The 17,786-nt window shown below is 37.8% G+C and overlaps 1 protein-coding gene across 3 annotated transcripts in view; it reads left to right on the forward strand.

The window, feature by feature from the left end:
* pard3aa (par-3 family cell polarity regulator alpha, a) overlaps positions 1–17,786 on the forward strand; it is a 363,711-nt gene that overhangs the window by 103,514 nt on the left and 242,411 nt on the right. For all 3 annotated transcript variants that reach the window (XM_056738007.1, XM_056738008.1, XM_056738009.1), the window contains exon 3: positions 14,999–15,146. In XM_056738007.1, the coding sequence (XP_056593985.1) occupies positions 14,999–15,146 (148 nt within the window). The remainder of the gene's footprint in view (positions 1–14,998; positions 15,147–17,786) is intronic.

A 17,786-nucleotide genomic window follows, 5' to 3' on the forward strand; every position in this document is an offset into this window, starting at 1 on the left:
AAGGATGTTATATGACTGAACTTGTGCTGTGAACTTTATCAAACGGTTTAAAACGGGAATGATGACTGGATTTTGGTGCCGTGTGAACAGAGCATTAGTTATAAACCTTTTCTGCTATTACAGCTCTTTACAGTCAGGGATCGGTCAAGAGGTAGTGGATGGACTGGTTATTGAATATCCTGCAGCACTTTTGAGTTTTTGATGATTATGGTCATTTTCAGTGTCTCGGCAGGATCAGACTCTCGCCTCCTAGAATTCAAGTCACAGTAATAGAGGCCTGAGGATGATCACGTTGTACACCAGCAGCACTTCTCTGCTCTTAAAGAAATAGATCAGCCAGCAATGAAAGCATCATGTCATAAATCTCTGTGTTGTCATGTACAGTTCTTGTCATACAAATAGTCACCAGTCTTTCCATGTTGAAACCAAGTCTCGGTCTTGTCCTCAGGTCTCTGCTATTCACAGAACTCAACAACCGCGGTTCTCCGTGTTCTGCCGGCGACAGGACACACACCTGATCTAAGCCCCAGTCTGAATTTATTACGTTTAGAGAAGATTTGATTCATAGTGTTTGCTTTATTTTTGGCTGTTTGACTGTGTATGATGCGGGTTTGGGTATTTTTTGGGACGCTGGGAGAAATTATATTCATTCCTTCAAGGTTATATAAACTAAATAAACATAATAAGGAATGACATAACGTGAATGATTGCACTGCTTGAGCATGAGCTTTCATTGCACGGAAAACTATTGGTATAGGATAACATTACTCCAGTGCTTTTGCAAAAAAATACACTAGGCAGATATTTTAAACTTTTACATTCTTATGTCAGATCAGATATATTTAATACTACTACTTATTGGTTTCACACAATTTTTCTCAAATCTAGCCTCCGGTTAAATTTTCTCCTGTTGGATTTGATGTTTTATGTAATCACATTACATCCCATTTACACTAGTAATAATGTACAGTAGTTTAATGTATGTAATTTTCCACATGGCTTATTACAGTCCTTAAACATGAATGTAAAGTGTGCAGCCTACAGTAGGTGAAAATGCATCAACAACTGAATAATTGCCTGAAACCGTAAATTAAAACTCGAAGGAGAACACCTCATGACTTGATGCCCTCAGGTAATTTGAGTTCTGAGATGCATATTATACTTTGGCATTCACCTCCTTACGGCAAGTCAAATGTCAGTGTGATGTAGTCAATTTGATTACGAAGTCCTGCAAACCAACTCCAATATCCTACAGTGTGATGTTTTGCTTGAGTGGAAGTATTATTTAATTTGAAACTATTCATCAGAAGAAAGTTATATGTGTTCAACACAGGCCTGAAAAGTCAAGCAAAAGCAATTAAATCGCCCCCTGGTGGCTTGCTGCAGTATAGGTCACAAGGCACGCCCCCCTCTATTTAAACGAATGGGATTCACGACAAATTCGCTTGAACGTCAAGTACATTTTCGCCAACTATACTTCTTAGGACGTTGATGTATGTTGATGTAAAAGTGACGTGGTAACATGATTACTCCGTTTACGTCGTTGGGGAATGTGGGTGGGACCTTGATACGGAGCCTCCACCTCGCACTCACTACTGCGCAGACTCTGGCACAAAATCACTGGCGCAATATGTTAGTGGCCATATCTTAGACAAACAGTTGATGTCATGTTAATATTAAGTCGGAAATACGTTTCATTTAAAAAATGTTTGGTAATCTCAGCAAGTATTGTTAAGATTTTTAAGTTTTTTAAGTTCATTCATTGTAAAATAATAAACTTGAATTCGGATAGGGTAAATTTACAAAGAAAAGCTTAACAAAAATTGGATGTTCACACCAAACGCGAACAATCGCTATTTATTTTCGCGTGTGTGACGCGAAATGATAATATTTTCAACATTCGCGAAAGAGGATATTGACGCGTTTTTGTGACAATTGCGCCACCCAATTTGCATCATTTGCACCGCCTGCCATGAATTCGCATCCGTACAAGCTTTGCATTGACTTTCTATGTAATTTACTCGGTCAAAATTCGCGTTTGGTGTGAACCCAGTGTTAGGAGTAGCTGCTTAGGGCATTGCAGAAATGGCTGCTGAATGGGAATGCTACAACTTTACTGAACTCAACACCATTGTTTATTATAAAATGCATGTTTGCTACCATTTACACATGGAACGTTTTCGGGACACTCTGTGTCAAGGGGTCAGGGCCACCGCCCATCTGAATCAGTCGCATAACCGAGAGTCCGTCAGCCTGCGGTACAAGGCCAAGCGATCCACGCTTGTGTGTCAAGGACAGACGGTTAGAAACTCAGCCCTCACGCACACGAGCGAGCAATAGCATCATGACTCAGGGGGCTTGAGCCGTTTGAAGTTCTTTCTCTTTTTCCTCATTCCCTCTTTTTCTTCTCGCTCAGTAGCTCTTTCGTCCCCAGACGGCCATTTAATTACTTTTCTCTTGGATTTTTTGCATAACCAATGAAGGATTGAAGGGCACATCCTCTGACAAGCACTTTTTTATATTGCTTCTTCTAATGCCCGTGTTTGAACTGATACACACAATAGAAGGCGTGCGTGTATGAAAGGCAGACACGGACGGCGCCGGTTGAATGTGAATAAAGCAGAGAACAGAAACGATTGGATGCCGAGGAGCCCAATTTAGGCAAACTTATTTGATTTATTTCATTTCATGAAGCGCTTGGCACAAATGACACCTGGAAGTGCTTTTGGAAACTATATTTAGACAGCAAGATGAATCACAACATTGAGAGAATCGATAGAGGGTATCATAAACAACAGTTCAGTTACCTAAGAGAGAGTCTGTTGGCACTTGTGCTAATTCATTTCATGTCAACAAGAGTGTCGCGTTATTAAAAACTTTTGCTCAGACATAACATTCGTGTCTCGCATGGATCCGCTGAACCTGGATAGTGAATTGAATCACGCGCTGCTTTTGTTTTTATTACTGTGATGGAAAATCCAGCTAAAACCAACTTCACATCCCAGATAACACGGGTACGTCTGGAAGATGTCTGCTAAAGATCTGGAGATCAGTAAAACATCTGCTGTGTAAAAACTAAGGCTGTGCATTTAACATATAACGCATTTCTACACACCCGCCCCAGACATAAGTAGGTCATCTTACATTTCATACAGTTGACATGTGACAAATATGATGCTGGCAACACCTTTCTGCGTGATATAACATACAGATTACTGTCAGAAAGAACCTGAAATTAAAGATATCTGTGCAAAAATTACCATAAATGAGCTTCTGTCCCCTAATTCATTTGTTATGCAATCACACAATCATAGTAGGGCTATTTCGTCCAGAAAACTACGAGTGCATGTCATGTTGATTTTATACAACAGTTAATTAAATAAGAAATCCATTTTAAGATATACATTTTTCAAAACAAATATTACCCAGAAAGCCTCAGGAGAAGTGTTGCGCGTTTCTGAGGAACACACAGTGTGGTTTTGTTTCTCAATGAATATGTTTCTTGAGCGAATCAATTGGGTGAATCAATTCATCAGCGGCTCATTCATAAAACGTAATGAACTGCAATTCTGTGAATCTAATGAACTAATGAACAGGTTTAATTCTTCAAAGAATTTTAACAGTATTAAAATAAAAAATTAAAGGAACACTCCACTTTTTTGGAAATAGGCTCATTCTCCAACTCCCCCAGAGTTAGTAAGTTGAGTTTTACCTTTTTGAAATCTATTCAGCCAATCGCGGGGTCTGTCGATAGCACTTTTAGCTTGTCGATAGCTTTCAAAAATGAGTTTTTCCTATTTAAAACTTGACTCTTCTGTACGTATACCGTGTACTAAGACCGGAGTAATATGAAAAGTTGCATTGCGTGATATCACTACGCCTGCTGCGGCAATGTTATGGAATCAAACTTCGTTGATTAATACGCCGGAATGGGAGTATAGTTCCTAATCATAGCGGCCTAGAAAATAATGTTGTTTCAAACTTGAATTTCTATTTCTTCGGGTAAAGGAAGATATTATGTTCCTAATATATAGGAAGAATGTTAGTAACACCCAAAAAACTTATGGCCGTTTTAAGTTTTAAACATCTGAAGCAACTTTCTGTATTGCCTTAATATGGCTTTAAGTGATATTTTGGCCCCAAATGTGATGTGTGATTAAGTTGCGATTAATTCGATTAATTAATATTAGAGACTTAGAGAGTAATTAATTAATTACAACATTGTGTAATTAATTAGGTAAAAGAAATTAAAACGCTTCACAGCTCTTGTAAAAGCATCTGCTAAACGTCTTCACAGTTTTACATCCATTCCAAATCATCAACATCTACCAACATTCTATATGATATCTGACAGCAGACGTCTCCGTGACGTATAGCAGATGAGCTTACTACGTATAGCAGATGTAAATGCAGAAATCAAAAAGATGTCTGCCAGATGTATGTGCGCTGGTAACTGGTCTTAGACTGGTCTTAAACTGGTTTTAAAGTAGTCCAGACAGACTATTAAAAACTAGCTTCCTCATGCTGATCAGCCAAATTCACTTGATGAATTTTGGCTGAATCTCTTCTGAAACTTGTTGAAAGATGCAGGATTGCGGCTAGCACCCTCAGCACACCATCCATATCACATCTCAAGTTCATTTCATCCAAACCTGTAATTGTTTTGACTTCTTCCTACTTTTTCCTCCTGACTTTCATGACTCCTCACTTTATAGCAAAAGGTCTAACAAGTCTACAGCTGCTCTGTATTTTCCCTTCGGCCCAAATAAAGCGCAATTCAGAGGGCCAAGGGTTTATTTCATTAATGTAGCGGAGAGGAGGAAAGCTTATTGGAATTTTTACGTTCTGTCAGCACAGTGTAGGTAGCGGCGATACACAGGCAAAGAAAGACGAATGTATTCATTCCCCCGACTCTCGCAGCTCGGGAGAAACTTCAAAGGCCGGCGCAAAAAATCTCGGCCAAGTGGATTTGAAAGGATGAGTCTCTAATCTGTTTAAACTTTGCTTGCGCCGACTGTTTTCACACCGCCTTATCCACCTCCACAGCTAACCCTTTATTTTTCTTTTCATCATCACTTTCAGGTGCAAATAGTACCTGTCTCACCCCATCTATTAGAGGACTCAGCAGGTGACTGATGATACATTATTATATAGAAATCTTGCTCATTATACCATTAATATTGTTATGTAAACTTACACATTTGGCAGATGCTTTTATTAAAGACTGAATTACAGTAAAACAGAGTCTAGTTACGCACTGTTAGCACCGCACTTTACCAGTTGAGCTGCAAGAACCTTTATTTGTGCCTTTTCATGTATTTTTATTCAAAACTATAAGAGTTTACTCATTCCACATTGTTTTACATTAGATTTTGCGTTGTGCAGTTTAAAAAAATGAATGTTCTGGTGTCATTTTTACCCTTACTATAACAGTTTTTTCGAACCCATATGAAGTTTGAAAGGACATGAGTTAGTAAATGATGACAGAATTATAACATTATAAAAGCATTCTATTAGCAGTTGCTCTCATTGACTTCCATTATATGGTTATAAAACCATAAAACACATTTCTGAAAAAAAATTATTTTCAAGCAGGTTTCGAGACACGAGGGAGAATAAATATGACAGAATTTGTATTATTGGGCAAACTATCCCTTTAAGACATTTTGGTTTTCATTTAAGACATTACCGTGCTGTCACTTCGCGCTACGTTTCAATTTTTTTCCGCGCTTATCTAGAAGTAGGACTTATCTTAACCGGACATAACCACCGAACAAATGTTCCCCTTATGGCAGCACTTGTGAAATATGTATTAAGGTGAGACACAAGAGCGAGAGGGTTGGGCCTATTGTGTGAATATTTGATGCTGTTAATGAGAAGCAGGACAGGCCTAAGCACTCAATGGGCGTGCATGAGGAAGGACTGGACGATGGGAAATAATAGCTAGATAAAACTATGAAATATTCATTGGCTGAAGTGTGATGAGAAATGTTCAGTAAAGCGTGACAGAGCCATCCCCAGTCTCGCACCGCAGACCTTCAACCGAGAAGACTTTTGTGTGACTTTGAAGTTTCTACTTTTCTGGACTTTGTAGCTCGAGTATGTTGCGTAACGTCGGATTGATGTCATAACTGAGAGAGATAGAATTGCTGATTCGTGTCATCTTATATTTTGAGTGTCATTGACGGCTTGTTTAAGGTTTGATTGACTTTTGAGGGAAGGATAAAGGAGGTAGAGATATAGAGCTAGAAATTTGTTTTGTTAAAATGAAAAGAAAATGTGCCTGGTTGGTATGTAACTCTTCTTTGGAGAAAAGTAAATGAAATATCAGTCTTTTATGGATGTCCTTGCAAGAAAATGATGACAAATGCTCAGCATCCGTGAAAGCAAACACAGAGAGAGAGAGAGCGAGAGTGAGTGAGTGTGTGAGAGAGAATGTGGATTATAAAACATGCACCAAAAATATACCTCTGTATTATTTTTTCTCCCAAAAAAATACATCCTGGCAGTGTAGAGATTGTCCTGTATATTTTTCAAGTGCAGGGTTGGTATCATGCAGTCCAAGAGCATTTTAGACTTCAGGGCTAGTCTTGGTCAAGTTTTTTTCCTCGTGTTCTTTCACTCTTATTAAACTTGTATTAACTCAAGCCCCTCATGGTAAGACATGAGTTGAGGGAGGGCCCGGAGTTACATTTCCACTGGTTCCTTGCTGTGAAATATCAAAACAATTGTGAATGTTCTGAAGGAGCTGAAGCTGTATTTTTTATTTGTAGTTTATTGCATCAAATTATGTTAATGCACTTGTTCTTTACAGAACAAAAAGTCATTCGCTGTACTGTATGTTGTTTATTGAATTTTGGGTAAATGAGAAACCAGAGAAAGAAAAAAATATAGCATAGGTTGTTAAAGGTTGCAAAAATTAAAATTGTATTTTCCATTTACGCACCCTCATGTCATTTCAGACCTGTGTGACTTTTTCTTTCGCAGAATATAAAAAAATATATTTTGAAGAAATTGTTTGTAACCTAACAGTGCCAGCACTCATTCACTTCTATTGTATGGACCCAAAAACAGTGCATGTGTATGGGTGCAGGTTAACAACATTCTTCAAAATATCTTCTTTTCTGTGCTGAGGAAGAAAGAAATTCAATCAGGTTTGAAACGACAGGGTGTGTGAATAATGAAGAATTTTTAGGTGAAGTATTACTTTAAATTGCATACAAAATCTCTTGGGTGCATTTGTTGCGGAATATTTGACTTCATAATTGACATCTTCAATAAGTTTTCGATCGCAAACTAGCAAATCTGAGCTCAGTTTGTAACAGTATTGAGATCTCTTCTGAAACTCTGTGTCTTTTTCCGAGAAGAAATATCGAAGATGCATAAGACTCAAGCAAAAGTCTCCATTTGCTTTCCTTATGACCTCATTAATGTCTAGGAGAAATAATTGAAACAATGAAATAGCGACAGCGATTCTTCTTATGGAAAAGTGAAAAAAGCCCAATGATTTTAGATTCCCTTGTTTGATATACATATGACCCAGTTCAATCGTTTGTGACAAGATGTGATGAACTAACCTGATTCGTTTTGGCTGAACACACACCATATGTTCAGTGATGACCCTTCATCAGGACTTCACTGCACTTCCTGCGGATCAGTTTGATTAGAAGCACATCAAATTGACCTCCCTTAAAATGCTGGCACGTCTGAAGCATTCGCCCATGTTGTGGTACTTTTGAGTTCAGGAATCGGTCGGAATGAATATGTTATACCGGAGATTGTTTCGCAAGATGTTTTCTGTTGTCTGTAAATAAATGCTATACGTGAGTTGGTTTTCTCTATAAAATATGCATTTACCTAGCTTTTCATATTCCGTTTGAGGGTTTGAAAACATATTCAAAAGATTCAAAAGGTTCAAAGATAGCTGAACAGCAGGGGTAATCACTCAGATGTGAACTTGCTTTTTTATGCCGTGTTTTTGAAATGTTATTTCATTGCATCTGTTACCTCAAAGTACCTAAAGGGAAAGTTCTCAGAAAAATAACAAATCTCTCATTATTTATTCACTCTGTTGTGCAAAACCTGTATGTGACTCTTTAATCTGTGAAACACAAAAGAAGATATTTTGAGAAATGTCTTAGTGGTTCATTCAACAGAAGTCAATTGGGTTCAAGGTTGTTTGGTTAACAACTCTCTTCAAAATATTTTCTTTTGTGTCCTGCAGAAGAAAGAAAGTCAGACAGATTTGAAATTACATGAGGGTGCGTATATTATGTGTACTGTAAATCACAAAGTGATACATTTATACAAATATACATGTTCAAATGTGTAACTGAAAGATTCATTTAGATAGGAGACTTCAAGCTATACGGAATAACTGCAGCACACATTTCACGGACATAACCTAATTATTTACTTGAAAACATATGAAACTTTTATACTCCAACTTCCTTGAAACAAAACAAATATAAAGCTTTGCAGCGCTTAGATCATCCATGCACAAATATTGGTTTATTTTAATTGAGTTGCTGGAGGCTCAATGCTTGTGTTACAGCGGTTTGATGTGCTGCTGCTTTTTTTCTGCAGTGTTTGTTGTTTGTTTACTTTAGTTGCTTGGTTTGCTCCGTAGCCTTCCATAGTGCTGTTTTACTTATTCGGAGTTCACGCAGTTGTATGCACTTTCCTCGTAGCCCAAAGGAGTTTAATAGAGGTTCAACCAAATGATTCACTTTTAATCCCTTTGCCTTGAGCTCCCTGCGGATTCACTTACAAAGTAAAAAAAAAACCTGCCGACGTGTTAAAACACTGACCGCTCGTTTATCCGGCCAATTGGACGTTTCGCTGTGAGCCAGTGTATTGAGCCGCAGCGGCTAATCGAGTTGGGGTGAGTTACTTTGAGCTGGTTTTGCGCCCGGCGGGGCTGGTCGGGTCCGCTTTCACGCTTGGGTCATAAAAATTTGCCATGCTTCCATTGAAACGTAGTTTGGAGTTGAGAATTTGATGAGGAATAAAACTTTATTAATCCTCAGCAGGTCCGCTCTGAGAAAATTGGCGCGTGGACCGACCAGGCAAATGCCTTCGAGGCCTGCGCCGTAATTGTGGGCATGGCTGCAGGAATGTCTCGCCCCCCTCTGGTTTTATCTTGTTCGCTGTCGTAGCCATTAAGGTGGGAATGACTTGTTTGATAGCTATTGAACGGTGTCCCTCCAGCTCCGGCAGGTCTTTTGAAGCCCACGGCGGTGTTCTGCTTATGTTAATGGCTTGCGCTGTCTCTGTCATGCGAGTCTGTGATGATTCTGGACGTCTGATACTTCTTGTAGTCACCGATCACAATGTTCACGTGGTGCCTGGAAAGATCACAAGGTATCTCGGTCGTCACGGTTAATGGAACAGATCCTCATGTCAAGGTCTTGCTGTAATCACTGACACTCCTTCGCTGCAAAAGTGCAGAGATCAAAGGGAACAGACATGAAAGGCATCGGGAAGATCTGGTCTGCTTCTTTCCTGGGGTTTTCTTTTGCTGTTCGCTGTGATAATGAGTGTTTGACCCTGCGGTGTGCAGTAGAGGAAGAGTTGGGTGTGACCAAGGGTTCTCGAGGTAGACCACCACAGGGTGCAGTCAACACTTTAAGTAAAAAATTGGCTTTGGACGATAAGATTTAATAGAAAGCAAATGGAGACTGGAAGTCTCCTGTGTCTTAGATGTGTCTCTTGAGTTTCAGAACTCAGCGAGGTCTAAAACTCTGCTCAGATTTGGCAAAATTAATGTAATCTTTGACTCACTGTTCATCTGATCCATGGTATGCATTTCATATTATAACTGTATACTCTTGCTGCTTGTCAACAATTGTCTTTGTCTGAATGTTTGTTACGCCATTGTACGTTTTGTGTTCCACATTTCCCCTCCAAAAAGAAATACAGTATTCAGATAGTTTATTCAAATCCGATGTTATTTCAAATTCACAAGTATTGCAAGTAATGAAATATCCGAAGATAAAGTCAGAAAGAAGCAGTTGCTCTGAGGTCTTCACGGATCCTCTTGGATCGAAAACCCGATGTCCATCCCGAGACCCAGACAAGTTCGGGCGTAAAGGTTTAATTTAGATTCGGATAAGGGATGTATTTGATATTTGTGGAATTTAAAATGTATTTACTGTTTTTACTGATTTGTCCTAAGAAGACCCCAAATAATATTTTATTTCACAATGTAAAAAAAATGTTTTAATTTGTATTTCGCTTTAATTATTTCTGTTACCTTATGAAGTTTAACATACTGAAAATGAATATCACATTCTATTTTTACCATCGGAAGTCAACTTTTTTTTCACACATTTTATACTGTACATTGTATATATATATATATATATACACATTATATATCATACAGTATTATTACAAAGTACAAAATAACAAGGTACTGGAATAACACTGAGCTCAAAATAGATTACATAACGGTTACTTAAAATGAGTCTTCCAAAATTCAGAAGTGTACATTTGATCATTTTGTCTTTAATGTCTATTACTGTCCTCACGAACCAGGTTCCACACGTTGTCAGAAATTATCCCACCTTCCTTGTGGTAGGGAAATTTCTAGAATTTTCTGACAGTGACAATTGGAAAATAATTTTTAAAATATGTGAAAATGTGCAGGTTTTGTTTATTTGAAATATACTGATATATCGTAATTAATGATATAAGCTAAAAAAAAAAATACTTGAGCTAAATTTATCACACTATATTGTGAGGATAATTACCTTGAATATTCATGTGAAAAAGATCGTGTGGATAAGTGATATTGATATTGCACTTCAGAATGTACTGGAATGTTCTTTTGAAGTGCATTTTTGAACAAAAGCAGAAGAAAAAAGACGTTTTCAAATGCAGAAAAGGAACTAACATCCAAAAATCACCTTTTCTTGAATATGTCGCGTGCTCATGGTACTAAAGGTTTTGTACTTTTTTTATGATTTTTTTATTGTTTAATATCATAATTAATGTGAAATAATACCATCGTTTAAGTTTAAATATCATAAATAATGTCAAAACTAAAACTAAATAAAGTAAAAGCTATTGTTTATTATTGGTGTATATGATTCATTTATTTCAGTGTGGGTTTTGTTTTATTATTCCAGTTAATAGTTTTAGCACTTCAGCTAAACTTAATTCAGTTTATTACTATAGTGTAATAAACACATGCCAAGGCTCTTGGAACGACTTTTCATGACTTCTACCTCAGTGGAAGGTTTACCATCTGTAGTTCATCTAGGTGTGACAGCACACATGTGGACTTTTACCAGCATTACGCCACCAAAACAAATATAAGGAAGAAACTCACCATGTATCTTCCTATAGTGACAGTGTCTGTCAGCAAGTTCTGCAGATCACATATTGACCACAGCTTAAGTTAAATTCACCAGGAAACTCACGTTCATTTGTCTGTCAGCTGCGAGTGTGTTACACAACTCTGTGACCTTTTATGTCCTGTTAAACTGTTCTTGTGAAACAATGATATTCATTCATCATCCCAGTTTGCAATTAGCCATCAGACTGCTGGAATATTTGTCACCAGTTTATTTCTCACAGTTATTAGCATTTCTGAGCAGTACAGATGAACACTCACAGTTTCTGGCAGGACATTCTTATCTTCTCGTGTCCATAAACCAAAAAATATGAGCAATGGAAAAATACAAGCAACACGTATTATATTACAAATTTGTCATTATTGCTTTTCGGTGAAATGAGAAAGAAGACTTTCTTCCATACCAGATAGAAATAAAAAAATGAATATTCCTACACTCCCGAGTGAGTAGTTAGAAACATTGAATGAAATAAACTGCAAAACCTTTGCAAAAAGATTCATTTCGGATGCGTTTGCAGATTTTTTATACTAACCGTGTGTGTTGAACATAATGCTAGTGACTATAACATGTGTGTCAAAGCGAGTAATCGTGATTAATCGATTCCAAAATAAATATTTGTGTTTATATATTATGTGTGTGTGTATAGTATATGAATGCATATAAACACACAAATATATTTAAGAAATATGTTTAATATACTGTCTGTGTATATTTATACATAATTTATTACACGGCTCGTTGGAATGCTTGATTCTGATTGGCCAGTCGGAAGATTTGCTGGTTGGTTATTCCCAGATAATATCCTCTCAAAATTTATAACACACGGTAATCTGCATGCAGCAAATCATTTTGACAGGTTTTTTGGTCAAATTAAATGTAAATATATCTATTAGACATAATATTTAAAAAAGATTAAACCAAATTGCCTGTTCTTGACATCTGACATAACAACTGGCTGCCTTACATAATAATAGCGACTAATCGATTTTTACTCATTCTAATCTTTTCATCTTCCAGTTCTAACCCTAAACTTCTGTCCAGTGAAATAGTATTAGTGGGAATTTCCTCCCCTCATGATTCATGTTTTTGTCATTGTTTACCTCTCCAGCGAAGAGAGATCTGACCTGTGAGGATTCTTCCGAGAGCGTGCATTTGTATTTACTCACTAAAACTGCAGTTTACAGGCTATTCATGAAGCTTCAGTTCATTTAGGGCAAAAGATGAGCCTCTTAAGATCCTGTAAATGCCGTGTGATTTATAAACAAATACCCGGTTTGATTACGAGCGCAGGCTCAAGTGAGTCTGAGCATGCTTGTGTGGCGTCTCTCCAACGCTGAAGAGGGTTAAAAGAGCGTGTGTGGAATACACCATTAGCATACAGACACGAGTCGAATCATGAAGACCAATAATTACACTTTAAACATCTGATCATTGGCATCATTTATGAGCCTTGTCTTTTTATAGCTGTTGCATCAGGTCACGTATCTGTTTTGGATATCAATGAATGTTTTGGTTTAAAGACATAATACAGTATAACTTTTGTGTTGTTTTTGAACATTTGGGTATTTAGTGAAAATTATGAATTTCAAATCTCAAAGATTGATTTGAGAATCTGAAAGGCCCCGTTAGGGGTGTAACGGTATGCATATTCGTTTCCGAACCGTCACAAGCTGTCACAGGGAAAATTCAAAATGAAGTCATCATTCCTATGGCCTACTCCCTTCGAAGGGCAGACCCTGTAGAGTATAGACTTTGGAGCAAATGCCATTTAAACATCGACATCTGCTGACTGACACCATGCTTCGTTGTCACGGGAACATGCCAGCTGAAGATAATGAGGAAGTGACGTCGCTCCCTTTGCCATGTGCATTCCAAATGTCTACATAATTGCATGCAAATGCCCTATTCACTCCAAAGTCTAAACTCTTAGGGCTCAACCCTTCGAAGGGAGTAGGGCATAGGAAGATGACTATATTTGGAATGTTACCCATGACGGCTCCTTACGAATACATGTACTGTTACACCCCTAGTTCAGTGTTTTGCGATCGATTTTTCTTCTGTATTCGAACAAATTTCCGAGTGAATGAAATTTCAAAGGAGAAAATAAGCGTTTTTTTGATTGGATGTTTAAAAACAGCTGTTGCATTGATCTTGAAATGAAGCTGGCAGCAGACTGACAGTTGAAGGGGAGGAGTAAACGGATGCTCCGGCCAGGCCGTCTAATGGCTGGAACATACTACAGACTTTTAAAATCTGAACGAATTTTTATTGTAACTAGACATCACACACTTGCAGACTTTTAATAAGTTTCAGACAGAAACACACTAACTGATCAAATCTGCAGACTGGCACAGATTTCTGCAACAAGTCCAGATTGAAAATCTTGGCAAAATCTGAGCAAAAGTCTTGTAGTGTGTTTTAGCCTTAATTAACGTCATTTGAGATGGATAGTCATTTCGGGGCGGAAGTACATTTTCAGATTTTAACTGAAGATTATGTGGATACACGAATTTGAAAAAGAAAATGGCCCACATTGATAAGCTATTTACTATAATCGCAACAATTATAGTAAAGTTGTCATTTTTTTGTTTCACTTGGACTTTAATAACTTGGTTTTTCCAGCAAGACAAACAGTGGTCATGGTGATGAAGCAGTCTGTCAACACAGCGGCCGAATCATTTTAAGAACATTTACTTGACACGCTTTCATTGGGCCAAATAAACAAATGAGAAGTCACTTTGAATCATGACTGATCGTATACAATATTTAAATGAGAGCGAGAAAGAGAATAGGAAAAATGTACACCCCAGCACTTTGGACTTCTCTGGTCACACATCTGCCTGCTAGCTTCTAGTTTCGAGGATAAATACCCAGAAGCGATCCAGAGAGGCTGTGATTTACGAATAAACAGACTCATGCTGCTTTTTACAATAGCGTCTCTGTGTTCGCCGGGGTCTGGCGTGCCGCATGTGACCGGCTGAGTGCATGTATTGCCTTGCGTCGCAGTTAATTTCAGCAGAAATCAGTACAAAAGCTGATGAATTAACCTCCCCGGTAGTTCCTGTGCAATTTTGTACCTTTGTTCAGAACGTGGCAGCAGTACATAGTACACTAACGTGTGCCAGTGAGTTGTTTTCTGAAAAGCCTGCTTTCACCCTTTAATTTAGACTTTCTTTGCACATTTGCCATAGTGCAAGATGTAATTTATTTGCTTCAAATATGATTTAAAACATTTAATTTTTCCTAAATATACTGTATATATATTTTAACAAATGATATTAACAAATGTTTTATCAATAATAATGTAGGTATAACCAGTTTTTGTGGTGCTGAGCTTTGAAGTACTTTTGAGGACCATGTACAGTAAATACAGTACAGGTATATACTTATAAAACCATGTTTTTGTATTTATATATCTAAACCCCATAAACTTGTATTACCAGCTGATACTAGGACTACACCACACTGGGGTGCACCACCGCAGTACATTTTGGTGGAAAAAAGTCTCATGTTTAGTCACTTTTATTTAGTGAAAGGCTAGAAAGCATTTTTTAAATCACAATAAATAGATGTAAACAGCATTTATTAAATATAATATTAAATAGCATAATAATCTAACTGTCTTGTTCTGTCATTAGCTGGTGGCGGTCTATGAGGAGCAGGACCCACATCATGGAGGTGACGGCACCAGTGCCAGCTCCACGGGAACCCAGAGTCCAGAGCTCTTCAGCGCTGGGGAACTTAACTCGAGTGAGATCGAGGTCACCCCGTCTGCCCTCAGAAGCAGTGAGTTACAACTCAAATGAACCGTTTTTGTGCGTTTGCACATGCTTACACAATTCAGGAACCAAGTGCGCTTCCACCCCATTTTTATCAACAGCATCGATCTAGCAAATGTGTGTTTGTCTTGTTTGTTCCATACATATAAATTCAACTTTACAGGTGTTGTGTCATCATAGGTCTCATTTCAAATAGAATTTTTTTTATGCATGTAGCTACTGTAGAAAGCACTACTGGAGCTCTTCTGCTTAATTCATTTGTATATTTTGTGCGATTTTTGTTGTTGTTGTTGTTGTTGTTGTTGTTGTTGTGTGTCTTTGATGCAAGCAAGAAAATGTCCAGATCTGCACTTGTGTCAATACGTCCCAAAAGCATTTTTTTTAAAGAACATGTGGTGCTTGCTAAAGACAGTTTGCGGTGAATTAAGCAATATTGAGATTTAGCATCCCAGCTAATGATTTTTGGTTCCTAGAACGATAGGTTTTGGTTCCCAGATTGCAATATTTTAAGGTTTGTTTGGCTCTCCAGGAACGTTTTCTTTGCAGAAATACAACATTAGTTTTTGGTTTCTCAGAACCCTCTGGGAACCAAAACACGTTCCATGAGTGCTGGGATTATTTGATTAAATCCGATGTCTGTATTGCATCCCAGACTCCTACATTTCATCCAAATTCATCAAACACCTTCACACCAACCAAACCAGCTGAACTCTGATATCCAACAACTCAAATCCAGTTTCATTTAAAAGCCACTAAAAGTATAAAAGTTGTGAGAACGTGTCAAAAACGTCACGTTGAATCTTTGCCTTCACCTAAATCTATTTTAGAAATTCCTTTGAGAATCTCTTGCTCGGTCATAGGTCTGATGTTTCAGGAAGGAGAGAGAGAGTTACACGGAAGTTGTCAGCTCTGAGAACACATCGTACGCTCTGTTAGGTTGTGTTTGACACTGGACGTACGGGGACTGACCTTGACATGAAGGCGGGTTGAAGTGGGCAGGTGAAATTGTCATGGGAACTTCAGCTACAGACCAGCGAGACGCATACGTTCAGGTGTGGAGGGAAGAAAGTCTACAGCTATGATTAACAGTGACAGTTCAGACCGCTCTGAGCTTCACACACACACAACCTCATTTGAATATATATTAGTTAGTCCTGACTTTGTGTTCGACTAAAGAATAAAGCTTTGGAGAACGTGGATCAGTTTCAAATTTCCTGATAAGGCTTGTGTAGAAACCAATGTGTGGCTTAATCTCTTTGAAGAACACATACGAGCGCACACTGAAAGTAATAGAGGTGAATGTGTTCCCATTTTAGCAGGGGTTTCGGTTTGAAGCGTTGCTTTTATTTATTGTTGTAGGCTCAAAGCTGGCACAGAGGGAGTTCTGGAGTCGAGCACACCCAATGTGTGAATTCGCTCTTTCATGTGGATGCTGCCAGCGTGAGGTCTATTCTTCTCGAAATATGTGTGTGCATGTGTATGTTTGTGTGTTGTGTATCACTCACCAAAATAATACGCAGATCCAAAACATGTTCCTCTTGTGATCTCAGAATACCTTTCATGCAGATGGATTGTGGTTTTGCAGAAATATCACTTTGTAAACGGATTGTTCTTGTTCTGAATCTGACTGGATGAGGCATATTCAAATCTGTTTATGTTATTCATTTACTACACAGCTTACAGTTGGACTGGTGAATTACTTTGAATAGGTACTAAGATTGTTTTCTACAAAAAATAACAAATAAAGAACAGTCTGTGTAAAGAGAACCCTGATCTCTGTAATGCTTACTAAGGCCAAGTCATTGAACAAACGTCCTACATTTTTGGGGCAAAATATTAAAACATAGTATCAATAAAATCAATACTTTCAATATTAAAAAAATATATTAACAGAGTTCAATTTCTGTATTCTGAAAGTGACATTGGGACTCAGAACCAATCAAAAGTAGCACAGGTATATTTGTAGCAATAGCCAACAAAAGATTGTATGAATAAAAATTATAAATTTAAATGTTTCATTAGGGTATTAGGAAAGATCATGTTCCATGCAGATATTATTTTTGAATTTTCTACCGTAAATATAGCAAAACTTTATTATGTAAAATGAATGGCCGGAAACGTGCCTACAAACTTCACTCACTGCCGCTCGCTCTTTGGGGATTACCCACTCAAGTTTGGTATCTATGTAAAGCTTAGAATTTATGCTTTTGGGTTACTACTCCAAAACGTTGTTACAGCGGTAAGCCAATAGAAAGTGTTAAAACAAACCTGTTGCTTCTTAGCAACGTCCTACTGCACCTTTTTTGGACAACTTAAAAGGCGATCTTCTCAATAGTTCGATTTTTTGCACTCTCAGATTCCAGATTTTCAACTAGTTGTATCTCAATAGTTGTATCTACCTTTTCTGTCCTCCAAAAACCTATAGAGAGTCACACATTCCTTTGTTTAATCTCGGCTGGACTACTACAACCGGTATCTCTCAGTCCTCTTTTACTAGGCTGCAAATGGTGTAAAATGCAGCAGCCGGATTTTTAACAGGAGGCCGTAAATTTCAACATATTACCTCTATTTTAATGGCTCTTAACTGGTTGCCGATTCATCTGAGAGTTGATTTTAAGATGCTGATGTTTGTTTATAAATTCTTAAA

The sequence above is a fragment of the Triplophysa dalaica genome, chromosome 23 (assembly GCF_015846415.1).
Source record: "Triplophysa dalaica isolate WHDGS20190420 chromosome 23, ASM1584641v1, whole genome shotgun sequence".
Taxonomy (NCBI): Eukaryota; Metazoa; Chordata; class Actinopteri; order Cypriniformes; family Nemacheilidae; genus Triplophysa; species Triplophysa dalaica.